Source organism: Argopecten irradians, chromosome 8 (genome assembly GCF_041381155.1).
Source record: "Argopecten irradians isolate NY chromosome 8, Ai_NY, whole genome shotgun sequence".
In the NCBI taxonomy this organism is placed as follows: Eukaryota; Metazoa; Mollusca; class Bivalvia; order Pectinida; family Pectinidae; genus Argopecten; species Argopecten irradians.
The window spans coordinates 21,488,440-21,515,458 of record NC_091141.1 but is presented as its reverse complement, the minus strand read 5'-3'; the positions used below and the strand labels follow the sequence as shown (position 1 = coordinate 21,515,458).

At 31.5% G+C, this 27,019-nt stretch overlaps 1 protein-coding gene across 1 annotated transcript; it reads right to left on the bottom strand.

The window, feature by feature from the left end:
• Positions 1 to 1,500: 1,500 nt before the first annotated feature.
• LOC138329660 (apolipoprotein D-like) lies at positions 1,501 to 23,670 on the bottom strand. Its single transcript, XM_069276900.1, has 5 exons — positions 23,532 to 23,670; positions 15,745 to 15,887; positions 12,340 to 12,434; positions 10,198 to 10,299; positions 1,501 to 1,792 (listed from the first exon to the last, which is right to left on the bottom strand). Exons 1-5 carry the CDS (start codon positions 23,631 to 23,633, stop codon positions 1,623 to 1,625), a joined length of 612 nt encoding a protein of 203 aa, XP_069133001.1. The 5' UTR covers positions 23,634 to 23,670; the 3' UTR covers positions 1,501 to 1,622.
• Between the last annotated feature and the right edge of the window lie 3,349 nt (positions 23,671 to 27,019).

Genomic DNA, 27,019 nt, shown 5'->3' with positions numbered 1-27,019 from the left:
TGAGTTATTTATCTTTTCCCAAGCAACCACACAATCACCTTTTCTAGTATTAGAGAAAGATAAATATTGCCCTCATCGGAAGTCTGCATATCTTTGTCAACGTTAAAAAACCAAACTTTGGATAAGTATCTGGTGATCAAATACTTGGCAGTTATCGTTTTAAGGACTCAAATGATTCCCTTAATTAAAATCTTATCACTGCATATAATTTCACATACAACCGCATGCTAGTTTATTCTGTTCAAAGTAGGGGTATCACTTTGGGCCGTTTTACGGCCACTCAGTGACAAACAAAATATTTTGTAGGAAGATACCGTAGTCAGCTGCATATTATATGCTATTCAGAATATTCGATTTTTTCTGGACTCATGGTAATATCAGAGGTCAAAGGTTACAGGGTGAAAAATCACATGTTCATGGGTTCATTAGTTAACTATTATCTAAGCAGTTTTTGTCAGAAACTTTTGGGTTTGTAAAGTTCAGTTCAGAAAACTGATGAAAAATGGAATAAGTACGTCACATTGACCTAGTTTGGCACTTGTATTATTCAAGCATTAAAAGCTCAAATAAATTTGCTGAGAATTTAGATTTTGAAAGCTTGAGATTGATATTAAGTATTGCATGTCGATGTTGACATGACCTATTTTTGATAACATTGACTGGTTACGTGTATAAATTAGGTCACAGGTAATGAATGGTATCATCTGTTTACCAAGCATCCTCTTATTTACCATGTTTAAAGCAAGTTTTTAAAATATGTAAGCTGGTTTTATAAGCTAATTTCAAGCAACACCTTCATTGAAAGTAGTATGTTAGAAATGTGCCTGCTGCCACAATGCATGATAGTACAAAGCAACAAAAATTAAGATATTAATTTCATGGCTACCTAGATCAAAATACTTTATTTTGCAAACAACTATGCTAAAATAGAACAAATGCTAAACTAGGTCACTCACACTGTGACCTACTTATTCAATTTTTCATCAGTTTTCTTTACTGAACGTCACAAACCCAGGAGTTGTTGACAAAAACTGGTAAGAATATTATTTTCAATCTTATTTTCAATAAATTTGGACTAAAACAATGAAAATGTGATTGTTCATCATTTGCCCTCTGATATTACTATAATTCTTAAAAATGACATTCGGAATAGCAAACAATATGCAGCTGACCCCTTGAATGTAGTTATCTCTATGTAAAATATCCCGCTTATCATCGAGTGGCCGTATAACGTCTGCAAACAACTACACAGAAAAATCACTTTTATTTTAAAACAATTTCACAACTTATGTAAAAACATTTATGGTTTACAAACGCATCTTTCGGTTATTTGGAGAAGGTCTTATGAAGACAATTCACGTGACGTTCGCATCCTCTTTACCTCTCATCCGCAGAGCACTGTGTCATCCGCAACGCATATACACATACGGCGCTTCGGTTTACCGACGGCTGCTAATTATTTTCGCTTTTTCTTTTTAGCAAAAATAACAAAAACATTCATTTAAGATAGCTGATTTGCATTTTATTTATGTCATAGCTAGCGCAGCTAAGCGACAAATTAAACAGCAAATCGGAATGACGGGACGTCGGTCGCTAATCACTTCACACACGTCTTCACCAAACTACACCGGGGCGGGCGTGGAGAAGTTACCAAATCCTAGACATCGCTGCCTGTACTTTATGAATTTGGAAGTATCGAGAAAAGGAATTCTTGCCTCCACCTCTCCAAAAACCCGGGTCCTTCTGCGCTCAGTGAAACCTGCTTGCCTGCGGTGATAGATCCATCCCATTTCTAAACAAAAAAGGAGATAATACCACAAAACAAAACGAAACTGTGTTCCTAATAATAAAACCTTTAATATGATATTAATACGCACAAAAAAACAGGACAATACCATTAATAAAACTATAATGATGTTAATATCATTATAATAATACCATTATGGTTTTACTTAAAAATTTACTTTATCGGCCCCAAAGGAGAAAATGGTGTGGCCGTTTGTAACATCGCTTAAGATAGGCTTAGATAATATTGCGTAATTATTTCAAAAAATAAAAATTGTCCCTAAATAAATTTTGTAAATTGAATAGATTATCTTTAGTAAATTGAATAACAAGGATTAATTTGTACGTATAACACAAGAATCGGAGTGTATTTTCATCATAAACCGATTCGCGGTTTAGTTACAGTATATTAAGATATTATTGAACCATAGCATAAAATCTATCCAAACTAATCCTTATAAAACTATGATGATAATAATGATGATGGTAACACTAAAATATAACGATAATGATTAAACCATTATAACATAACCATGATGACGATACCATTATGATATAAATACGATGGTGATACCATTATGATATAACCATGTTGACGATAAAAATATAATATATAACCATGATGACGATACCAGTCTTATATCACCATGATGATGACACCATTATAATATAACTACGATGATGATGCCGTAACGATAAAATATAATAATATGATATGATATATAAACTAATGGTATGATACCAGTATATAATATAACAATGATGATGATACCATTATAATATAACCATGATGACGATACCATTATAATATAACCATGATGATGATACCATTATAACATAATAACATGATGATGACACCATTATAATATAACCATGATGATGACACCATTATAATATAACAATGATGAACACATTATAATTATTAACTAATGATGATGATGATACCATAATAATATACACCATGATGATGACCCTATTAAATATCCATGATAACACCATAAAATATGATGATGACACCATTATAATATAACCATGATGATGACACCATTATAATATAACAATGATGACACATGATGATACCCATTATATATATAACAATGATGATGATACCATTATGATATAACAATGATGAACCATTTATATAACCATGATGATGACCATTATAATATAACCATGATGATGACACCATTATAATATAACTAATGATGGATGATACCATTTTATAAATATAACCATGATGATGATACCATTATAATATAATAACATGATGATGATACCATTATAATATGAACCATGATGATGACGATACCATTATAATATAACCATGATGATGACACCATTATAATATTATGATGACGATACCTTTATAACTATAATCATGATGACGACACCATATAATATAACAATGAATGATGACACATTATAATATAACCATGATGATGACACCATTATAAATATAACCATGATGATGACTACCATTATAAATATAACCTATGATGATGATACACCATTATGATATAAACCATGATGATGATACCATTATAATATAACCATATGATGATGACACCATTAAAAATAAACGTATGATGATGAGTTACCATTATAATATAACCATGATGATGACACCATTATAATAATATAACCATGATGAACCATTATGATATTCCATGATGACCATTATTAACCATAATATTAACTATGATGATGACACCATTATAATATAACCTATGATGATGATACCATTATAATATAACCACTATGATGATGATACATATTATGATTATATGTGACTATAATGACGATATTCATTATAATATAACTATATGATGACGACCAAAATTATGAATATACCATTATGATGATACCTATTATAATATAACCTAATGATGACGACACCATTAAATATAACCATGATGATGACACCATTATAATATAACCATGATGATGACACCATTATAATATAATACGATGAAGACACCATATTATGATATAACCATGATGACACCATTATAATATAACCATGATGATGACACCATTATAATATAACCATGATGATGATACCATTATAATATAACTATGATGATGATACCATTTAATATAATATAACACATTGAAATGAACGATAATGACACCATATAATATAACTATGATGATGACACCATATTATGATAATGATGACACCATTATATGATACACACATATGATAATATAACTATGATGATGATGACCATTTATAATATAACTAGATGATGACACCATTATAATATAACCATGATGATGACACCATTATAATATAACTAATGATGATGACAATTACCATTATAATATAACCATGATGATGTACACCATTATAAGTATATAACAATGATGATGACACCATTATAATATAACCATGATGATGACACCATTATAATATAACCCATGATGATGACACCATTATAATATAACCATGATGATACCATTATAATATACCAATGATGATGACACCATTATAAACCATGATGATGACACCATTATAACTATAATGATGATGACTGACACCATTATGATATAATATGATGATGACACCATTTAATATATATAACCATTAGTATAATGACACCATTATAATATAACTGATGATGATACCAATAATATAATATAACCATGATGATGACACCATTATAATATAACCATGATGATGATACCATTATAATATAACCATGATGATGACACCATTATAATATAACCATGATGATGATACCATTATAATATAACAATGATGATGACACCATTATAATATAAACCATGATGATGACACCATTATAATATAAACACATGATGATGAACCATATACTAAGGTAACCATGATGATGACACCATTATGATATAACTATGATGATGACACCATTATGATATAACACATGATGATGAACCATTATAATATAACAATGATGATGACACCATTATATATAACTATGATGATGACACCATTATAATATAACGATGATGATGACACCATTTAGAATATTACCGATGATGACGACACAATTATATATAACAATGATGACACCATATTATAATATAACAATGATGATGACCACCATTTATCAATTATAACGATCGATGACGAACCATTATAATCATAACCATGATGATGACACCATTATAATATAACCATGATGATGACACCATTATAATATAACCATGATGATGACACCATTATAATATAACTATGATGATGACACCATTATATGATAACCATGATGATACACATTTTAATATAACCATGATGACACCATTATAATATAACCATGATGACACCATTATAATATAACCATGATGATGACACCATTATAATATAACTATGATGATGACACCATTGTTAACCAATAAACCATGATGATGACACATTATAATATAACCATGATGACACTTACCATTTATAATATAACCATGATGATGACACCATTATAATATAACCATGATGATGACACCATTGTAACATAAACCATGATGATGACACCATTATAATAGAACCATGATGATGACACCATTATGATTAACTACGATGGTGATACACCATTATAATATAACCATGATGATTGACACCATTATAATTATATACCATGCTGATGACATCCATTAATATAATATAACCTATGATGATGACACCATTATAATATTAACCATGATGATGACACCATTATAATATAACCATGATGATGACCGTTTTGTAATATAACCATGATGACACCATTGAAATATAACGATGATGATGACACCATTATAAAACAATTATAAATCATGATGATGACACAATTGTATAATAATAACATGATTGACACCATTATAATATAACCATGATGATGAACACCATTGTATAATATAAACCATTGATGATGACACCATTATGATATAACCAATGATGAAGACACCATTATAATATAACCATGATGATGACACCATTATATATAACCATGATGATGACACCATTATGATAATATAACCATGATGATGACACCATTATATTATGATAACCATTGATGATGATACCCATTATAATATAACCATGATGACACCTCATTATAATATAACCATGATGATGACACCATAATATAACCATGATGATGGATCACCATTATAATATAACCATGATGATGACCATTATAATATAACCAATTATGATGACACCATTTATAATATATAAACATGTGATGGACACCTTATATATAACCATGATGATGACAACATTATAATATAACTATGATGATGACACCATTATAATATAACCATGAGATGGACACCACCATTTTAATGATAACCATGATGACACCATTATAATATAACCATGATGATGACACCATTATAATATAACCATGATGATGACACCATTATAATATAACGTTGATGATGACACCATTATAATATAACCATGATGATACAATATACATAACCATTGGATAATTATAACCAAGATGATGACAACACCATTATAATCTATAACCATGATGATGACCACCATTTATTATAACTATGATGGTATGATACCACTATTATAATATAACTGATGATGACACCATTATTAATATAACGATGATGATGACACACATTATAATATAACACATGATGATGATGACACATTATAATATAAACCATGATGATGACACCATTATATATAACCATGATGACACCATTATAATATAACCATGATGATGGACACCATTATAATATAAACCATGATGATGACACCATTATAAATAACCATTGATGATATTATGATATAAACCATGATGACACCATTATAATATAACATAATGATAACCATGATGATGATACCATTATATATAACCATGATGATGACACCATTATAATATAACCATGATGATGATGCCATTATAATATAATATGATGAACATACCATATGATATAACTATGATGATGATGACACCATTATAATATAACCATGATGATGATACCATTATAATATAACCATGATGATGATACCACCATTATAATATAACCATGATGATGACACCATTATATATAACCATGATGATGACACCATTTAATATAACCATGATGATGACACCATTATAATATAACCATGATGATGACACCATTATAATATAACCATGATGATTGACACCATTATAATATAACCATGATGATGAACATGATGACACCATTATAATATAACCATGATGACACCATTATAATATAACCTATGATGATGACTACCATATATAATATAACTATGATGATGACACCATTATAATTATAACAATGATGATGACAACCATTATAATATAACTATGATGATGACACCATTATAATATAACCATGATGATGACACCATTATAATATAACCATTTATAACCTGATGATGACACCATTATAATTATAACCATGATGATGACACCATTATAATATAACCATGATGATGACCACCATTATAATATAACACATGATGATGACAATCATTATAATATAACAATGATGATGACACCATTATAAATATAACATGATGATGACACCATTATAATATAACCATGATGATGATTACAATATAATATAACCATGATGATACCATATATATATAAACCATGATGATGACACCATTATAATATAACCATGATGATGACACCATTATAATATAACCATGATGATGATACCATTATAATATAACCATGATATGACACATTATAATATAACCATGATGATGATACCATTATAATATAACCATTATGATGATGACACCATTATAAATAAACCATGATGATGATACCATTATAATATAACATGATGATGACACCATTATAATATAACCATGATGATAACACCATTAATATATATAATATAATATGATGATGACACCATTATAATATAACCATGATGATGACACCATTATAATATAACCATGATGATGACACCATTATAAATATAACCATGATGATGACACCATTTATAATATAACCATGATGACAGAACATTATAATATAACATGATGATGACACCATTATAATATAACCATGATGATGACACCATTATAATATAACCATGATGATGACACCATTATAATATAAACCATGATGACACCATTATAATATAACCAATGATGATGACACCATTATAATATAAACATGATGATGACACCATTATAATATAACAATGATGATGACACCATTATAATATAACCATGATGATGATACCATTATAATATAAACAATGATGATGACACCATTATAATATAAACCTATGATGACACCATTATAATATAACATGATGATGAACACCATTATAATATAACATGATATGACACCATTGTAATATAACCATGATGACACCATTATAATATAACGATGATGATGACACCATTGTAATATAACCATGATGACACCATTAAATAACATGATGATGACACCATTATAATATAACCATGATGATGACACCATTATAATATAACAATGATGATGACACCATTATAATATAACCATGATGATGACACCATTATAATATAACCATGATGATGACACCATTATAATATAACCATGATGATGACACCATTATAATATAACCATGATGATGACACCATTATAATATAACCATGATGATGACACCATTATAATATAACCATGATGATGACACCATTATAATATAACCATGATGATGACACCATTATAATATAACAATGATGATGACACCATTATAATATAACCTATGATGATGACACCATTATAATATAACCATGATGATGACACCATTATAATATAACCATGATGATGACACCATTATAATATAACCATGATGATGACACCATTATAATATAACCATGATGATGACACCATTATAATATAACCATGATGATGACACCATTATAATATAACATGATGATACCATATAATATAATGATGACGACACCATTGTAATATAACACATGATGATGACACCATTATAATATAACCATGATGATGACACCATTATAATATAACCATGATGATGACACCATTGTAATATGACCATGATGATGATACCCATTATAATATATTTACACTTGTCAGGCTTGTTCACTATACTCTAATACTAGCCGATTTTGTTTACCATAACTGCATATAGTAACATTGAACTTGTGTATGAAAACGTTCTATGCAACGTAAAGGGGCTATTTCTGTAAAAAGAAATATATGTCTTTGTTACATTTTGACGTAACCTTACGTGTATATTGTTGTTTTTCATAGAATTTTGGGAAAATGTAAACAATGTATACATGTTTAATATTTTTATATGATACAAACATTTTGTATAAAGAAACGAAAAACTGTCCCGACCGGGATGTCAAATGTAAACATTGGCTCTGTGCCTATGTTCGTCCTCGGGTGAACGGGCGTGAGAACCTCTGATAGAGGTCAGTTGTAAACATATCCTCTTGTCTTTGTTCTTTGAGAATTTAATCATTTGTATACTAAAACACGCACCGCTAGTAATCGACAGTTACATGTACGTACGTGTCACCACAAAACACATGGTATCCATCGAACACAAGTGAAATTGTTCCATCTATCGATGGCGATGGATCTAAGCGTAGATTATATGATCATATGGCTCCCAAGGATGTAATATCGTCAAGTCAGACGACATCTCAAACACACTGAACTATTTGAACATCGGTGATAACTACGGCAAACTCCAGTGTGTAAGCGTGCGTCAGCTTCGCCTCGCTGCACAATAACGATCACCGAGTTCACACATGTGGCGGAGTACGAATTCTTTGTTAATACGCTATATATCAACATGAATATATTTCTAAAGTTCTGATCTGATTAAATAAAATTATCTCTAAAATTTACTTTGTTTGTCATGTTTATTTTACAATAAAATATTGAACTTTTTGTCGTCGCGGAGGAATAATTTTACCTAACACCATTCGCTGTTCAAGTGAGTAAGTTTCTCCCATTTTTTTACCGACTTTTATTGAATAATTACGTCACATTCAAATGACGATTTTATTGCATAAAATATAAATAAGTAAAAGTCACGTGAGTGTAAATATGGGGATTGGATTTCGCTTTTATGTTAAACATGCTTGTATGGAGCAATTCCTCTAAGAATATATTCAATATAGGGCGCGTTCCATACAAGCATGGTTAACTTAAAAGCGAAATCCAATCCCTATATGACCATGATAATGATACCATTACATATAACTATGATGATGATAACATGATAATAAAAACCTTGGTGATGATGATACCTCCTTGAGGCGGAAGAAAACCGCTGTTAAACATTGTCAAGAGACCACAATTGAAATATGGTGTAATTAATATTGATTCAATACAAATCATTACATTTCCCACCGAATGTTTCCTAAACGACTCCCGAGTGAAGAGATTATAACATCCTCGGCTCATAACAGCGTATGTCAGGGATACGTACCTATTGTTCCGAAAATGCCGTAGTCCGTGCAGGAGTAGAGGATAGCGTGTCGGATATAGTTAGTGTCTAAGATGTACAAGCGTGTCTTTGGTGCCCGCATCCCTATTAACAAAAAAATTAAACTTCACAAAGACCGACGGACAGATTCTATTATGTTTGTTGTTAAAATGGTATTGTTTGTGATAAATCGTACAGTAAAAATCTGTGTTTTGGCGATAATTGAACTGTTCTTTAAACGTCCACTTTGTTGGTTCTATTGCATTCATGAAATTCTGAGTGTCTATAACATACAAATAGGTGTAGTATACGATACCTACGGCAATGACTATAGATTTGTTTATTATTTAGCTCTTTGGATTAGTAGTTCCCAGTACAATAACAGGAAAAATAATATTGGAAAATCCAATATTTCTCTCGCATGTCACAAGATAGGAAAGTTCACACACATGACAACTTTTAAAGAGTGTGTGTGTGTGCCTTATTTGTAAAACTCGGGATACAAAATTACTGTATGTTGAGATCAACTTTAACATAGATGAAGTACATATAGGCTGAAACGGAGAAAAATAATTAATTAAAATATTGTTTGGAATATGGCAATTTTAACATTTAAACCCCCTTCAGATATAAAAAAAAACCCACTAATATTTCCCCTAAACAAAATTAGTTTGTGATTAGATTCTTCAAACATGATCTTTTGTCTATTAGCATTGTATTTAAGACGATGCGTTCATATGATAGAATTAAACAGGAACCTTCACAATTGGCCGATCGTGTCAATTTCATGCTACATTGTTTCCATATTAACAATTTACATAATTCTTGGCAAGTATTTTAAGAAAACGAGAAGCAGATAATTGTAAATAACAGGTTTCATTTTGTATATGTTGAGTACAAATTGAAAATGTCTAGTTTTGGTAAAACAAGTTTTAAAGTTTCTAAGTGCTGAGAAAGTCATAAATCTAAACAACAACAAAAATGAATTTCTGGGTGTGCTTTGTCCAATTCAAATAAAAATTTCCCATGTTTAACCATAATACAATCTGGTTTAAATAAATACATATGAGCTTCAACACACAAATATCTTGATAAAATTATTGAAAATCAGGTTCTGTCTCATTACGTTCTATTGAGGGAAAAGAAAAAAGTCCGCAATTTAAATTCAAGACCACCTTAATCAAACAGTTCACATTATGATAACATTTGTTACCAAAAGATATAACCTTCAATGTAGTGCAAAAAAGATTTCCCAATTTTTGTGGTTCAAAATTATAAACTTTTCATGGACTTGAATTAAGTCATTATCAGTCGATGTCTTAAAAATGTACAATTTTTCCATTAAGAATAAGTTACATAGACAATTAAAGATGCTCCACCATCGACAGAGCATAAATGATATTCTTCCTTTGAACAATAATTGGTGTTTAATTGTGTATATATATGCATAATTAAAACAAAAAATAAAATAAAATAATTTATTTCGCTTTTGGTGCATGCGCAGTCAGTACTTCATTCCATATCGGATATAGTGTCACGGAATTTTTTCGGGATGCAATTAATTATTTTTCATTTGGTGTAAAGTAAGTAACTTTTGTTACTGAAGAAAAATACTTAATCGGCTCCTCCTGTTTTTAATAGTGAAAAAATACCATTTGTCAGCGGTGGAGTAACTTTAATTAATGCATGCATTAATATTATTAATTATAACAGCCAAAATGGGATCAGCAGGCCAACTTTGAAAGACCTTATACTCTAATAAAACTACATGCTGATTATCTCGATATTCTGACTGAAAAGTACAACAAAGGCTAATTAATATGGTTGGTAAACTGGCAGAACTTATAGCAAGTTAAAGCTTACATATTTTTCTTTAAGATGCTTCCACATGAATATTTTAAGAAATGATCTTAAAATATTATTGATCTTTAATCTCATCATACAGGAGGAAAGTTATTAAACTTTAAAATTGGCCCATTAAGCAATATTTTGATCTCCTGATATTTGCGGTGTTGAATCAATCACTTTCCTACTTTTGATTCCTTAATATTTTCCCTTCTATCAATGTATAAAAAAATCTATTGCGATTGATTTATCTAAAACCCTAGATTGACTGGACGAAATCTAAAAAATGTAGACACTTACAGTATGACATGGTACTCTCAAAGTAATTAGGAAAATTTGGGGAGATAGGTGAAAGGGTACCATCCATAGTGAGCTCAATGATCGCATCTCCAAATCTGTAAATAAAACATGTACAACACTTTAGAATATAAATATTTATAAGATAAGGTCGTCAAAAATCAAAGACACCGTGTACGAAAGGCGAGTTAAAATCTCCCGTCGTATATTATATTTATTTTACACTTTTAAATATTGGAAGGGAAGTACTTTTTCTTGAACTTGAACGAATGCTATAAAATCTATTTTCTGAAACTCTGTAATGCGATTGTTTTAATATTTGATTATTTCGCGGTTCATTTTTCATCCTTTTGCTTTTGGTCCGATTACTTTCAATCAGTTTCGTAGTAAAATCCATATTAAAAAATGAAGGTCATTTCCCACCCATAGGAACACTGTCGAATCTTGAATCAACCAATCGCAATGCGGGTTGGTCGAACATATTTTGGTATGCGAGGATGTAATTTGGTATGCGAAGCAAATATGCCGTCGAAAGCCCCGCATCGAGTATCAACCGTGATCGGGAAATGTTTCATATACTTCATACAGCATTCTTATATTCATTGCGCTTATGCGGTTTCTCAAAATACAAGAGATGATTGCTAATATTACAAAATATCGCTTAAACTTCCATTATTATACTTGTGGTTATTTTGAATAATGAATATGAGGATGTGATAAATAGAGGATCGTAGATGAGTGGATATGTAATATGTAATTTATCAAACGAGTTCAATAACTTGATATGCCACGAGCCTTTTGGAGTTTGATTAATTTCTCATTACAAAGTGTAAGACTTTATTAATCACATAACTTTTATTTATAGAAATATAAGTGAAATTTTAATTTCGTCTCTATATAAAACGGTTGAAATTTAGGTGTGTGCTCGGGTGTGACATTTCCGTCTACTAAAATATACATGTGACGTCATAATAGTGTTATTTAAGGAATAGATGTTTATTTTGTTGAGGTTATGAGGGTATAATGATAATGGAGCCCGTGTAAATTTTATGTAACCCGGCTTCCTTAATAATAAATATCTATTCCTTATATTTATAGTTTTTCAAGTAAATGAATATTATTTTTCCCGCGGCAGTTGCATATTTTTTTTATTAAAATACCCATATTTTTTCTCTCCCGTCATCGTCAACGAATTCGATTGAACAGCTAATTAGAATCGAGTCATTCATATGTTCCCGCCAAAAGTGAGGTTATGACCCCACGTTGCTACGCCATCGACTATTCACGTAACGATTGAATCGCCGCGCCTGTTGTGCTAACATTATACACTGATATTGATAATACTAGAAAGCATGGTTATTGAGTCCATGTCAGTGCAAACTGTAAATATTACACAATACACATGTGTCTTGTGATATATGACATGGCTGTAATGGTCAGTTATGTGAAAATTGTTTTTATTCAAAATTTCAAAATATGTATACTTGTGTAAATTGAAGAAAAAAAAACCCTACAATTATTGATTAGAAAACACACATATTTTATTATAGAAATATAAAAATGTATGGGTAACAAATAAGTGACATAATTATAAAATATAAAGAGAAACTTTATTGATGGGATAGAATATTTATTATTGTGTATAACAGTAATGAAATTAGTAATTCAGCTTTTTCAGTTTGGTTTACATTTTGTTTTATTGCATAACTAGCACATTTCCTGCTCTGTTAACTATTAACATATCAGTACAGAGTCGAGTAGTATAGTAATAACACAACTAATATAACATCTTTTCCAACTATAATATGACTGAAGGCAAGGCCTTAAAGGGCGCAGCCAGATGTTTTAATATGAATCTTGCACGGCATAGGAAGAGCGAAGCTCTACTTATTTATTTTATTTTCTATTTCATGTAGAAGACATAATTTAGAAATAAAAGGACACACTTTAAACTATAGAAGTATATGATGTAATAATTGTCTAGCATAAACCCAAAGAAATGAACTCAAAGATTCGGATTTATCTGTGTCCATTCAAGGCCTGGAGTGCCGCGTATGCGAATCCTATGATTTCGCGCCATTTGTTGACGTTATGTGACGTCATGATTCCTTGTGCTCATCTTCGCCTTGGTGGATATTTTGACTGCATTCTATAGATTTTAATTTTCAAAGTATTATTATTATTGTTTAAAAAATAATAAATAATGGTTAATTACCCTTGTAATGCATTTGCATTAGTTAAATATATATTTACTGGGGAGAGCAGTACCGGAGCAACGCACAAACTCCTCATATGTATGAAAAATGGCGGCCGCAAACTGAAGCTGTCAGTGTGTAGGATTGAATTTTGAAGATAGTGTTTTTTCTTATATTTTCGTGCCCGTCGTACGCCCTTATAACAGTATCCCTTCTTTTTGTTAGCTGCTTTAAGTCATTAGAATATTGTTTCAAGTAAAACTTCAGTGCTCAGTGCTTTTTTCATGTGTTTTTATTCATAGCAAAACGTGTATTTGTAGAATTATCTAGACCTATTTACCCTTAAATAGCAGGGTAAATCCTTTAACGCTATTGTTAACTCAGACGTTAATATTGATATAACAACTTACTCGTAAATCACGTACGTGATTCTTCTTCGATATCATCCATACACAACATACTATATATAGCTAAATATCAAGAGTTGTACAATGACGCCATATACTAAATCAGGACAGTAATTACTGTTATTATTATTATTAAATGTTGTTTTGCATTTCTAGAAACTGCAATCATGTTGTTACCAAAAAGCAATATCGAAATAAATGCTGCATGAAATATATAAGAGACACGAGTGATTTCCACTTCGTGGTTGATACTCAAAGCGTGACTCTTGAAGCTATATATATATATGCATCGCATAACAAAATACATGTTGCATACCAAGACACACTCGACCTGCTTTTACCTGCAAACCATGGGCTTGTGAAGTTCATTTAAGATCACCGATCCGATGAAATATTGAATAAATAGGTCACAGTGACCTAGTTAAGCATTTGTTCCATTTTAGTATTAAAAACATTACAACTGTTTGATTGCTTGAGATTGTTGTTGTTTAGTACTGCATGTGGATCTTGACATGACCTGCATAGAATAATTACATCCTATGGTCACATTAGCTGGGTCACGTGTATAAAATAAGGTCATATCCAATTAATAGTATGTGGAAAAGTGGTAGCCCTCCTTTTCGTTGTTTTGTATCCATCTCGATTTAATCACTCCGCTTAAGTCTAGACCATAACCATATCGGTTGACAATAATGCATCAAAATATTATGGCGAGAATTAAAACATGGGTTACCTAAACAACTGTTATATATATGTAGATATACATGGAAAATATTATAAGTAAAATCGCCACACGATGTACTTACTCATATTTCCAGGTACGAGAATAAAGGAATGTTAAGTTTCCTGTATGAGTGAATTCGGCCTCTGGACATGTCTGCGAGCTGCCTAAGAGGAGTGATGTCGCTCCTGTGTCTAAGTATTCCACGGGGAACCAGCGCCCTTCAAACTGTTAATATATATTCAAACAGAAGTGTATTCCTAAATTACACAGTGTGGTGCAATAAACAATATTTTATCTATAAACGATGCTATTGGTACATTCAACAGTACATTTATAAACGACACTATTGGTACATTCAACAGTACATTTATAAACGACACTATTGGTACATTCAACAGTACATTTATAAACGACACTATTGGTACATTCAACAGTACATTTATAAACGACGCTATTGGTACATTCAACAGTACATTTATAAACGACACTATTGGTACATTCAACAGTACATTTATAAACGACGCTATTGGTACATTCAACAGTACATTTAAAAACGACTATTGGTACATTCAACAGTACATTTATAAACGACGCTATTGGTACACTCAAAAACATTTACAACACGACTATTGGTACATTCAACAGTACATTTATAAACGACACTATTGGTACATTCAACAGTACATTTATAAACGACGCTATTGGTACATTCAACAGTACATTTATAAACGACGCTATTGTACATTCAACAGTACATTTATAAACGATGCTATTGGTACATTCAACAGTACATTATAACAGCTATTTACATTTATGTACATTCAAATAAACGACGCTATTGGTACATTCAACAGTACATTTATAAACGACTATTGGTACATTCAACAGTACATTTATAACGACGCTATTGTACATTCAAAGTACATTATAAACGACGCTATTGGTATAACATTTAACAACATTCAACAGTACATTTATAAACGACGCTATTGGTACATTCAACAGTACATTTATAAACGACGCTATTGGTACATTCAACAGTACATTTATAAACGACGCTATTGGTACATTCAACAGTACATTTATAAACGACGCTATTGGTACATTCAACAGTACATTTATAAACGATGCTATTGGTACATTCAACAGTACATTTATAAACGACGCTATTGGTACATTCAACAGTACATTTATAAACGACGCTATTGGTACATTCAACAGTACATTTATAAACGATGCTATTGGTACATTTATAAACGACGCTATTGGTACATTCAACAGTACATTTATAAACGACGCTATTGGTACATTCAACAGTACATTTATAAACGACACTATTGGTACATTCAACAGTACATTTATAAACGACGCTATTGGTACATTCAACAGTACATTTATAAACGACGCTATTGGTACATTCAACAGTACATTTATAAACGACGCTATTGGTACATTCAACAGTACATTTATAAACGATGCTATTGGTACATTCAACAGTACATTTATAAACGATGCTATTGGTACATTCAACAGTACATTTATAAACGACGCTATTGGTACATTCAACAGTACATTTATAAACGACGCTATTGGTACATTCAACAGTACATTTATAAACGACGCTATTGGTACATTCACAGTACATTTATAAACGACGCTATTGGTACATTCAACAGTACATTTATAAACGACACTATTGGTACATTCAACAGTACATTTATAAACGACGCTATTGGTACATTCAACAGTACATTTATAAACGACGCTATTGGTACATTCAACAGTACTTTATAACGACCTATTGGTACATTCAACAGTACATTTATAAACACCTATTGCATTCAACAGTTTTTATAAACGACGCTATTGGTACATTCAACAGTACATTTAAAACGACGCTATTTGTACATTCAACAGTACATTTATAAACGACGCTATTGGTACATTCAACATTCAACAGTACATTTATAAACGACGCTATTGGTACATTCAACAGTACATTTATAAACGACGCTATTGGTACATTCAACAGTACATTGACTATAAAACGACATTATTGATGTACATTCAACAGTACATTTATAAACGACGCTATTGGTACATTCAACAGTACATTTATAAACGACGCTATTGGTACATTCAACAGTACATTTATAAACGACGCTATTGGTACATTCAACAGTACATTTATAAACGACGCTATTGATACATTCAACAGTACATTTATAAACAACGACGCTATTGGTACATTCAACAGTACATTTATAAACGACGCTATTGGTACATTCAACAGTACATTTATAAACGACGCTATTGGTACATTCAACAGTACATTTATAAACGAGCTATTGTACATTCAACAGTACATTTATAAACGACGCTATTGGTACATTCAACAGTACATTTATAAACGACGCTATTGTACATTCAACAGTACATTTATAAACGACGCTATTGGTACATTCAACAGTACATTTATAAACGACGCTATTGGTACATTCAACAGTACATTTATAAACGATGCTATTGGTACATTCAACAGTACATTTATAAACGATGCTATTGGTACATTCAACAGTACATTTATAAACGACGCTATTGGTACATTCAACAGTACATTTATAAACGACGCTATTGGTTCACATTCAACAGTACATTTATAAACGATGCTATTGGTACATTCAACAGTACATTTATAAACGACGCTATTGGTACATTCAACAGTACATTTATAAACGACGCTATTGGTACATTCAACAGTACATTTATAAACGACGCTATTGGTACATTCAACAGTACATTTATAAACGACGCTATTGGTACATTCAACAGTACATTTATAAAACGATGCTATTGGTACATTCAACAGTACATATAAACGTTAAACTACACTATTTGGTACATTCAACAGTACATTTATAAAACGACGCTATTGGTACATTCAACAAGTACATTTATAAACGACGCTATTGGTACATTCAACAGTACATTTATAAACGATGCTATTGGTACATTCAACACAGTACATTTATAAACGACGCTATTGGTACATTCAACAGTACATTTATAAACGATTGCTATTGGTACATTCAACAGTACATTTATAAACGACGCTATAGTTGGTACATTCAACAGTACATTTATAAACGACGCTATTGGTACATTCAACAGTACATTTATAAACGACGCTATTGGTACATTCAACAGTACATTTATAAACGACGCTATTGGTACATTCAACAGTACATTTATAAACGACGCTATTGGTACATTCAACAGTACATTTATAAACGACGCTATTGGTACATTCAACAGTACATTTATAAACGACGCTATTGGTACATTCAACAGTACATTTATAAACGACGCTATTGGTACATTCAACAGTACATTTATAAACGACGCTATTGGTACATTCAACAGTACATTTATAAACGACGCTATTGGTACATTCAACAGTACATTTATAAACGACGCTATTGGTACATTCAACAGTACATTTATAAACGACGCTATTGGTACATTCAACAGTACATTTATAAACGACACTATTGGTACATTTAACAGTACATTTATAAACGATGCTATTGGTACATTCAACAGTACATTTTATAAACACACTATTGGTACATTCAACAGTACATTTATAAACGACGCTATAGTTTGGTACATTCAACAGTACATTTATAAACGACGCTATTGGTACATTCAACAGTACATTTATAAACGACGCTATTGGCATATAGGTTACATTCAACAGTACATTTATAAACGACGCTATTGGTAACATTCAACAGTACATTTATAAACGATGCTATGACGCTATTGGTACATTCAACAGTACATTTATAAACGACGCTATTGGTACATTCAACAGTACATTTATAAACGACGCTATTGGTACATTCAACAGTACATTTTATAAACGACCTATTGGTACATTCAACAGTACATTTATAACGACGCTATTGTACATTCAACAGTACATTTATAAACGACGCTATTGGTACATTCAACAGTACATTTATAAACGACGCTATTGGTACATTCAACATACATTTATAAACGAGCTATTGGTACATTCAACAGTACATTTATAAACGACGCTATTGGTACATTCAACACAGTATATTTATAAACGACGCTATTGGTACATTTAACAGTACATTTATAAACGACGCTATTGGTACATTCAACAGTACATTTATAAACGACGCTATTAGTACATTCAACAGTACATTTATAAACGACGCTATTGGTACATTCGACAGTACATTTTTAAACGACGCTATTGGTACATTCAACAGTACATTTATAAACGACGCTATTGGTACATTCAACAGTACATTTATAAACGACGCTATTTGTACATTCAACAGTACATTTATAACGACGCTATATACATTCAACATATATTTATAACGACGCTATTTGGTACATTCAACAGTACATTTATAAACGACGCTATAGGTAATTCTACATTTAAACGACGCTATTGTACATTCAACAGTACATTTATAAACGACGCTATTGGTACATTCAACAGTACATTTATAAACGACGCTATTGGTACATTCGACAGTACATTTATAAACGACGCTATTGGTACATTCAACAGTACATTATAAACGATTTATAAATAAACGACGCTATTGGTACATTCAACAGTACAATTTATAAACGACGCTATTGGTACATTCAACAGTACATTTATAAACGACGCTATTGGTACATTCAACAGTACATTTATAAACGACGCTATTGATACATTCAACAGTACATTTATAAACGACGCTATTGGTACATTCAACAGTACATTTATAAACGACGCTATTGGTACATTCAACAGTACATTTATAAACGACGCTATTGGTACATTCAACAGTACATTTATAAACGAACGCTATTGGTACATTCAACAGTACATTTATAAACGACGCTATTGGTACATTCAACAGTACATTTATAAACGACGCTATTGGTACATTCAACAGTACATTTATAAAACGACGCTATTGGTACATTCAACAGTACATTTATAACGACGCTATTGATACATTCAACAGTACATTTATAAACGACGCTATTGTACATTCAACAGTACATTTATAAACGACGCTATTGGTACATTCAACAGTACATTTATAAACGACGCTATTGATACATTCAACAGTACATTTATAAACGACGCTATTGGTACATTCAACAGTACATTTATAAACGACGCTATTGGTACATTCAACAGTACATTTATAAACGACGCTATTGATACATTCAACAGTACATTATATAACGACGCTATTGGTACATTCAACAGTACATTTATAAACGACGCTATTGATACATTCAACAGTACATTTATAAACGACGCTATTGGTACATTCAACAGTACATTTATAAACGATGCTATTGCTACATTCAGCAGTACATTTATAAACGACGCTATTGATACATTCAACAGTACATTATAAACGACGCTATTGATACATTCAACAGTACATTTATAAACGACGCTATTGATACATTCAACAGTACATTATAAACGACGCTATTGATACATTCAACAGTACATTATAAACGACGCTATTGATACATTCAACAGTACATTTATAAACGACGCTATTGATACATTCAACAGTACATTATAAACGACGCTATTGATACATTCAACAGTACATTTATAAACGACGCTATTGATACATTCAACAGTACATTTATAAACGACGCTATTGATACATTCAACAGTACATTTATAAACGACGCTATTGATACATTCAACAGTACATTTATAAATGACGCTATTGATATATTCAGTAGTATATTTATATACGACACTTTTTTGTACATATTTTTTTATAAACTACACTACTTGTAATAGAATCTCGTATTTGGACCTCGTACTTAATTTTAACGAAAAAAAATCGTTATTTTTTCCTAACGTCAACACAAGTAAGATGACGGCCAGGAAGTGTTTCGTATAAAACATATGGAAGTTAATGTTAACAAAGATTTAAATGGTTTATCTACATCTCTGTTGCTACATGTAAGTACTTTCACTCATGTGCACCTAGAACGGCGATATTAACACCAAGGGACCAAATAAGTTCACACTCAATCAAAAGATGGCACTCACAATTTTATAAACTATATTTGCTTGCCATAGACATGAAGATAGAGGAAAAAATAACAATATATCTCCTCTTCATACGCATTCGTATAAGACATATAGTTTTGAGCGTAGACGTACTACAAACTCGGGGTTCGTCTCAAACGTAAACACAAACGTATGGTCAATTTCTTTTGCATTATAAGCATTCCACTGGTGATAAAATTAGTGAAGAACTACGATATTACTGGTTTTATAAATACCAAGTATCTTGATATCAAACAACATTATAATTCTTAACTTTTTTAGTACTAACGCATGTTTTAATTTTGATACAGACCATGAGTAACGTCAATCTACAGGTATGTAGTACTCCTACGTTCAGAACTGGAGATGCCTAATGGAAGTAAAAATGGCCGGATGGTGGGGTGATGCTGGTTAGGTAAGGCATACTCAAATCTTCATATAACTAACACTTACTACAGTGAACTAAACTAGTAGTAATCACCACCCGCAAAAATTTCAAATATAATTTTGTTTTCATTTTTATAGAAATTGTCAATAAATATCTTTTCAACATGTATTGAAACATGTTTGTAATAAAAAGTTAAGGTACAAATGCTTTCTATCGTACCCGCATAGACCTAAAAAAACTGTTGGCTATATAGGTCAATTCCGAATGTTATGAATGAAATAGAAATATATTAAGGACTTCCATGGAGCACACGGTTAGATAAATACCAATACACAGATGGTTTTAGGCTATAAATTATAAGGATTCAATGATGATATAAGCTGTTCTACCCGGAAAATCTCCCTTAAGTAATAGGATTTTCGCCATCTTCCCGTGAAACATATCATTTTGAGTCACGTGATTCCACACCCTGATATTATATCTATAGATATTTACAGTCAGTGGTGAACAAATAGTATAAACCCCGTTGATTTCAACCAAAGGCTGCTCAAAGTCTATACTTGTGATGGTAAACAGTACCCATAACTGTGTTCATCCACAATCTCCTTTGGAGGTGTCATGCCTATACTTTGCAGAAACTCCATATAAACATCATGATGCTCTCTTACCATCACCGCCATGTTCATTGTTCCTCGAAACATTTAATTAATATAACATATTGTGTAATTACAGGCTTGTTACACTAAACATGTTGCATCTATAATGCAATTATTATTCGTCTATCTTCTTTGAGTTGTAAACATAGAAAAATAACTATTATACTTTTTTCAACTAAGAAAGAACAGAAGTGAGCGGAACATTGATACATTTACTTCTAGGTAATTCCTGATCCATCATGTCCATGCAGAAATCCCATTGAAGGTTCATACAACTTTTATTGCTCTATTTACATTAATTTAAGAAATTTGATTAACGATATTCACACCAAAATTGTTGGGATTTTTTTGGTTAGATTCATAAATACTAACATCAGGCAGTATAAATTTACCTGTAGAAATAAACGAATGCATCTCATCCAAAGTCAAACAGTATTCTCCATCTTTTTATGAATGATTTTTTTCTTTATTTTTTTTTATATTCGTGATATTTCACATTGTTATCATTGCAATAGTAAATCATAAGTGGATACGAAAATCAACACTGGGTATGAAGTATGATATGACCTCGACACGTACAATCAATATTGTCCTCCATCTCCAAATGTGTATTTGAAAATCTATTTTTGTGAGATCTGACATCAATGTTTCACTAGCGTAAGTATGGAAAGATTAAATTGCATATTGCTTACCCTATCTGGATCGAAATTCGCTATAGCCGGAATCAATGGGCATCCAGCATTGACGAAAGACGCTGTCCCGAGGAAGAGCAACACGTGCACATACAGACCCATCTTTACGTTAAGTGCTTCTTCAGGTTGACTAGTTCAGAAAACTAAACTTAAGTTTATATACCCATTCACTGCCCGTGGGCCGGACTACAGATTGTTTTACTACTGCGCATGTGTATTTGACTGCTGCCATTTTGCACTACATAGATAATGATAGCTGTGAGCATTCTTTTCAAAGTCCATTTGCACTACCGATGAATGTTATGCAATATACCATAGAACTTCCTGTGATGAATTCTAATTGGATTTAAATAAAACCCTTGTCCTATATTTTGTATATAACACATACAAATAATTACGGTACATATTAGCGTACACACACGATAAACTTGTGGGAAGACAATAAACTCGATCAAACTCATAGCCTATGTTTAATTGATTCGATGAAATTAAAAAATAATAGCGACACCAATGCTGCACTTATGACATTGTTCCATTCCATCAAAACATGTAAATTATTTTTTTAATTCCCTTGGTACTTTTAGAACACAATTTAAATCAAATGTTAACTTCCATTTTTAGAAATGGAGATAAAACTGTGTGTTTCCTCTTAACTTTTCTGTATTTCTTGGATACAATCATGTAGGTTTTTTTTCGAAATTTATCCATCACTTGCAACAGGGAATGGGCAGCTTGCTTGTCCATTGTAGGAAAAATGTGACTAGAGGAGTGTCCTGTTCGGAATCTTTGATAAGCTTCATTGTGATTGGGGTTCCAGTATTACAATGCTACATAACATACACCAGTATCTCAAACACACGCACGCACTCGCAACAGCCCACGACAGGAGGGACATGATATATGAAATGTACTGCTGTCAGCAGCTTATTATCGGGACAACATTTTGTCTAGATTAAAGCATTTAATGTTACAAAGAACACATCTATTTCAAAATGGACGAAATGTGTACCGTGCAGATGGCAAATCGTCGCAAAGTCAAATGGTATCTCAGCAACTCTCAAGAGATGTTTTTGTTATATACCTTAGCGATTTGCTGGGTTTCACTTATTAAAATAGTGGCATATTTTTGTCATGGCATGCATGTAATGCTTACAAATGGTTCCTAATAATTCCTTTGTTTGAAAAGTGAGGTTCGCTAGAGGATACAGAAGTATGGATATTTAAACTGACATAAGTGAAATTCATTAACCAATTGTGAAGCTAAGTAAATTAATTTGCCTGTACTAATGGTCTCAACTACGTATCATGGTCAGTAGATCTCTATCAAGTATCAGTATTTACCTTAGGGGGTCTTCTTCAGTACATGTGCAATTTACCATGTCGATATTCCAGGCTTTACTGTTATCCCTGTTATGCTTTACATGTAGATAAGGTGATTAGAAGAAAGATAATGACGGATACGCCTGATCACTGTCCACTGAATAGTTGACGAAACGAGATTTTGAAGTATCATATTCAGATTTTAATTTTATTATTATTTTTTGAACTATCTTTTAGTGTTTTTCAGTACCATTCCGGGATCGTGGTGGCCGAGTGGTTAACATTACCACATTACCTCCACATCTGGCTCGCGAGTTCCAATCCCATGTGGAGAAGTTGTCGGTGGTTTTTCTCCAGATACTCTGGTTTTCCTCCATGGAAAGCATGGCGCGTCCTTAAATTACCTTGGCTGTTGATAGGACGTAAAACTCAACAAACCAAACAATTCCGATAACAATCCAAAGATCTAACGTCAATTACAGAATAACACCTCTAATTAGTATACAGTTTGTACAGTAACGGTCATACAGTGTGTTTAGTGAAAGGTTTAAAATGTTATTTCTGGCTGGAGCTATCCGAGCTGATGTAGAATTCTACATTTAGAGCCTTACATATCTGCTTTATTAACAATTTAAATTGTGATACCATGAGTGTTTTTGTTTTTGTATTTATTTATTATTTATTTATTTACTTATTTAATATTGCTTTTTAGGTCACCTGAGACGAAGTCTCAAGTGACCTATTCTAATCGCCTTTTGTCTGTCATCGTGCGTCGTGCGACGTGCGTCGTCCGTCGTGCGTCGTATGTCCGTAAACAATTTACATTTTCGACTTCTTCAAAACTGCTGAAGCAATTTCAATGAAATTTTGCACAAACCTTCTAAGGCATAAGGCCAATCAAAATTGTGAATTATATGGTCCCCATCCCCCAGGGGGCTGTGAGAGGGGCCAAAAGGGGTAAAATTGAGTAAAATTTCAAAAATCTTCTTCTCTACTCACAGATGTGGTAGAATCAAATACTCTTCATAGATAGAAAGGTCTTAAGGTCCTTTACAAAAATTGTGAATTATATGACCCTGGGGTCTCTAGTTTCCCCCTGGGGAGGGGGTTAAGTTTACTATAGTTTATATTGGGAAAACACATTTTTGAGCATCATTTGTAATAGGAAATGAGTCAAATATTGTCAGAATTATCAGAATGAGATGGCCATTTAATCCTATTAACAAATTTTCTATGACTGACCCCCAGGGGCCTTAGGGGCGGGGTCAAAAGGGGTCAAATAGGCTAAAACTTCAAAAATCTTCTTCTGAAATTCTGGAAATGGTAGAATCAAATACTTTTCATAAATAGAAAGGTCTTAAGGTCCTTTACAAAAATTGTGAATTATATGACCCTGGGGTCTCACGTTTCCCCTGGGGAGGGGGTCAAGTTTACTATAGTTTTTATAGGAAAAACATATTTATAAGCATTTTTTGCTCAATTCTCATTGGAAACGAGTCAAACTTGGTTAGAATTATTAGCCTGAGATAGCATTTTAACATCTTATCCATATTGGTCCAGGCCGACCCCCTATCATTTGATAGATAGATGCCTAAAACATGGAAAAGTCTGACAAAATCTATGAACAAAAAAAAATGAATATTTTCTACAACTATCGTAATATAATGAAATTACCAGCTAACGATTAAAATACTTATCTCGCATAGGTATTGAAAATCAAACTCAATAAACAATAAACCGTGAGTTCTGATCTGCCACTATTCTACCGACAAATATATTTATGATTTTTATACAAGATAAAACATGTTACTTATAATTAATTACTCTATTTACAATTGCATATCTCCAAAGTTAATGCATTTTTACACATGTATTAATTCAATTATCCAATAATACATTTGTATATATTTTAAGTTAGTGCCTTTTTTATCATTATTATCATTTTTTAAATTAAATCATTAATCAATACATTTGTATATTTTCAAAATTATTGCCCTTTTTATACATGTTTTAATTCAATCATTCAATAATACATTTGTATATCTTTAAAGGCAGTACCTTTTCATACATTCTATTATTAAATCAGTTTTACAATTGGTAGATCTTCAAAGTTAGTGCATTTTTATACATTTTTTTAAAAATCATTCAGATTAAAAATTGTTACAAAA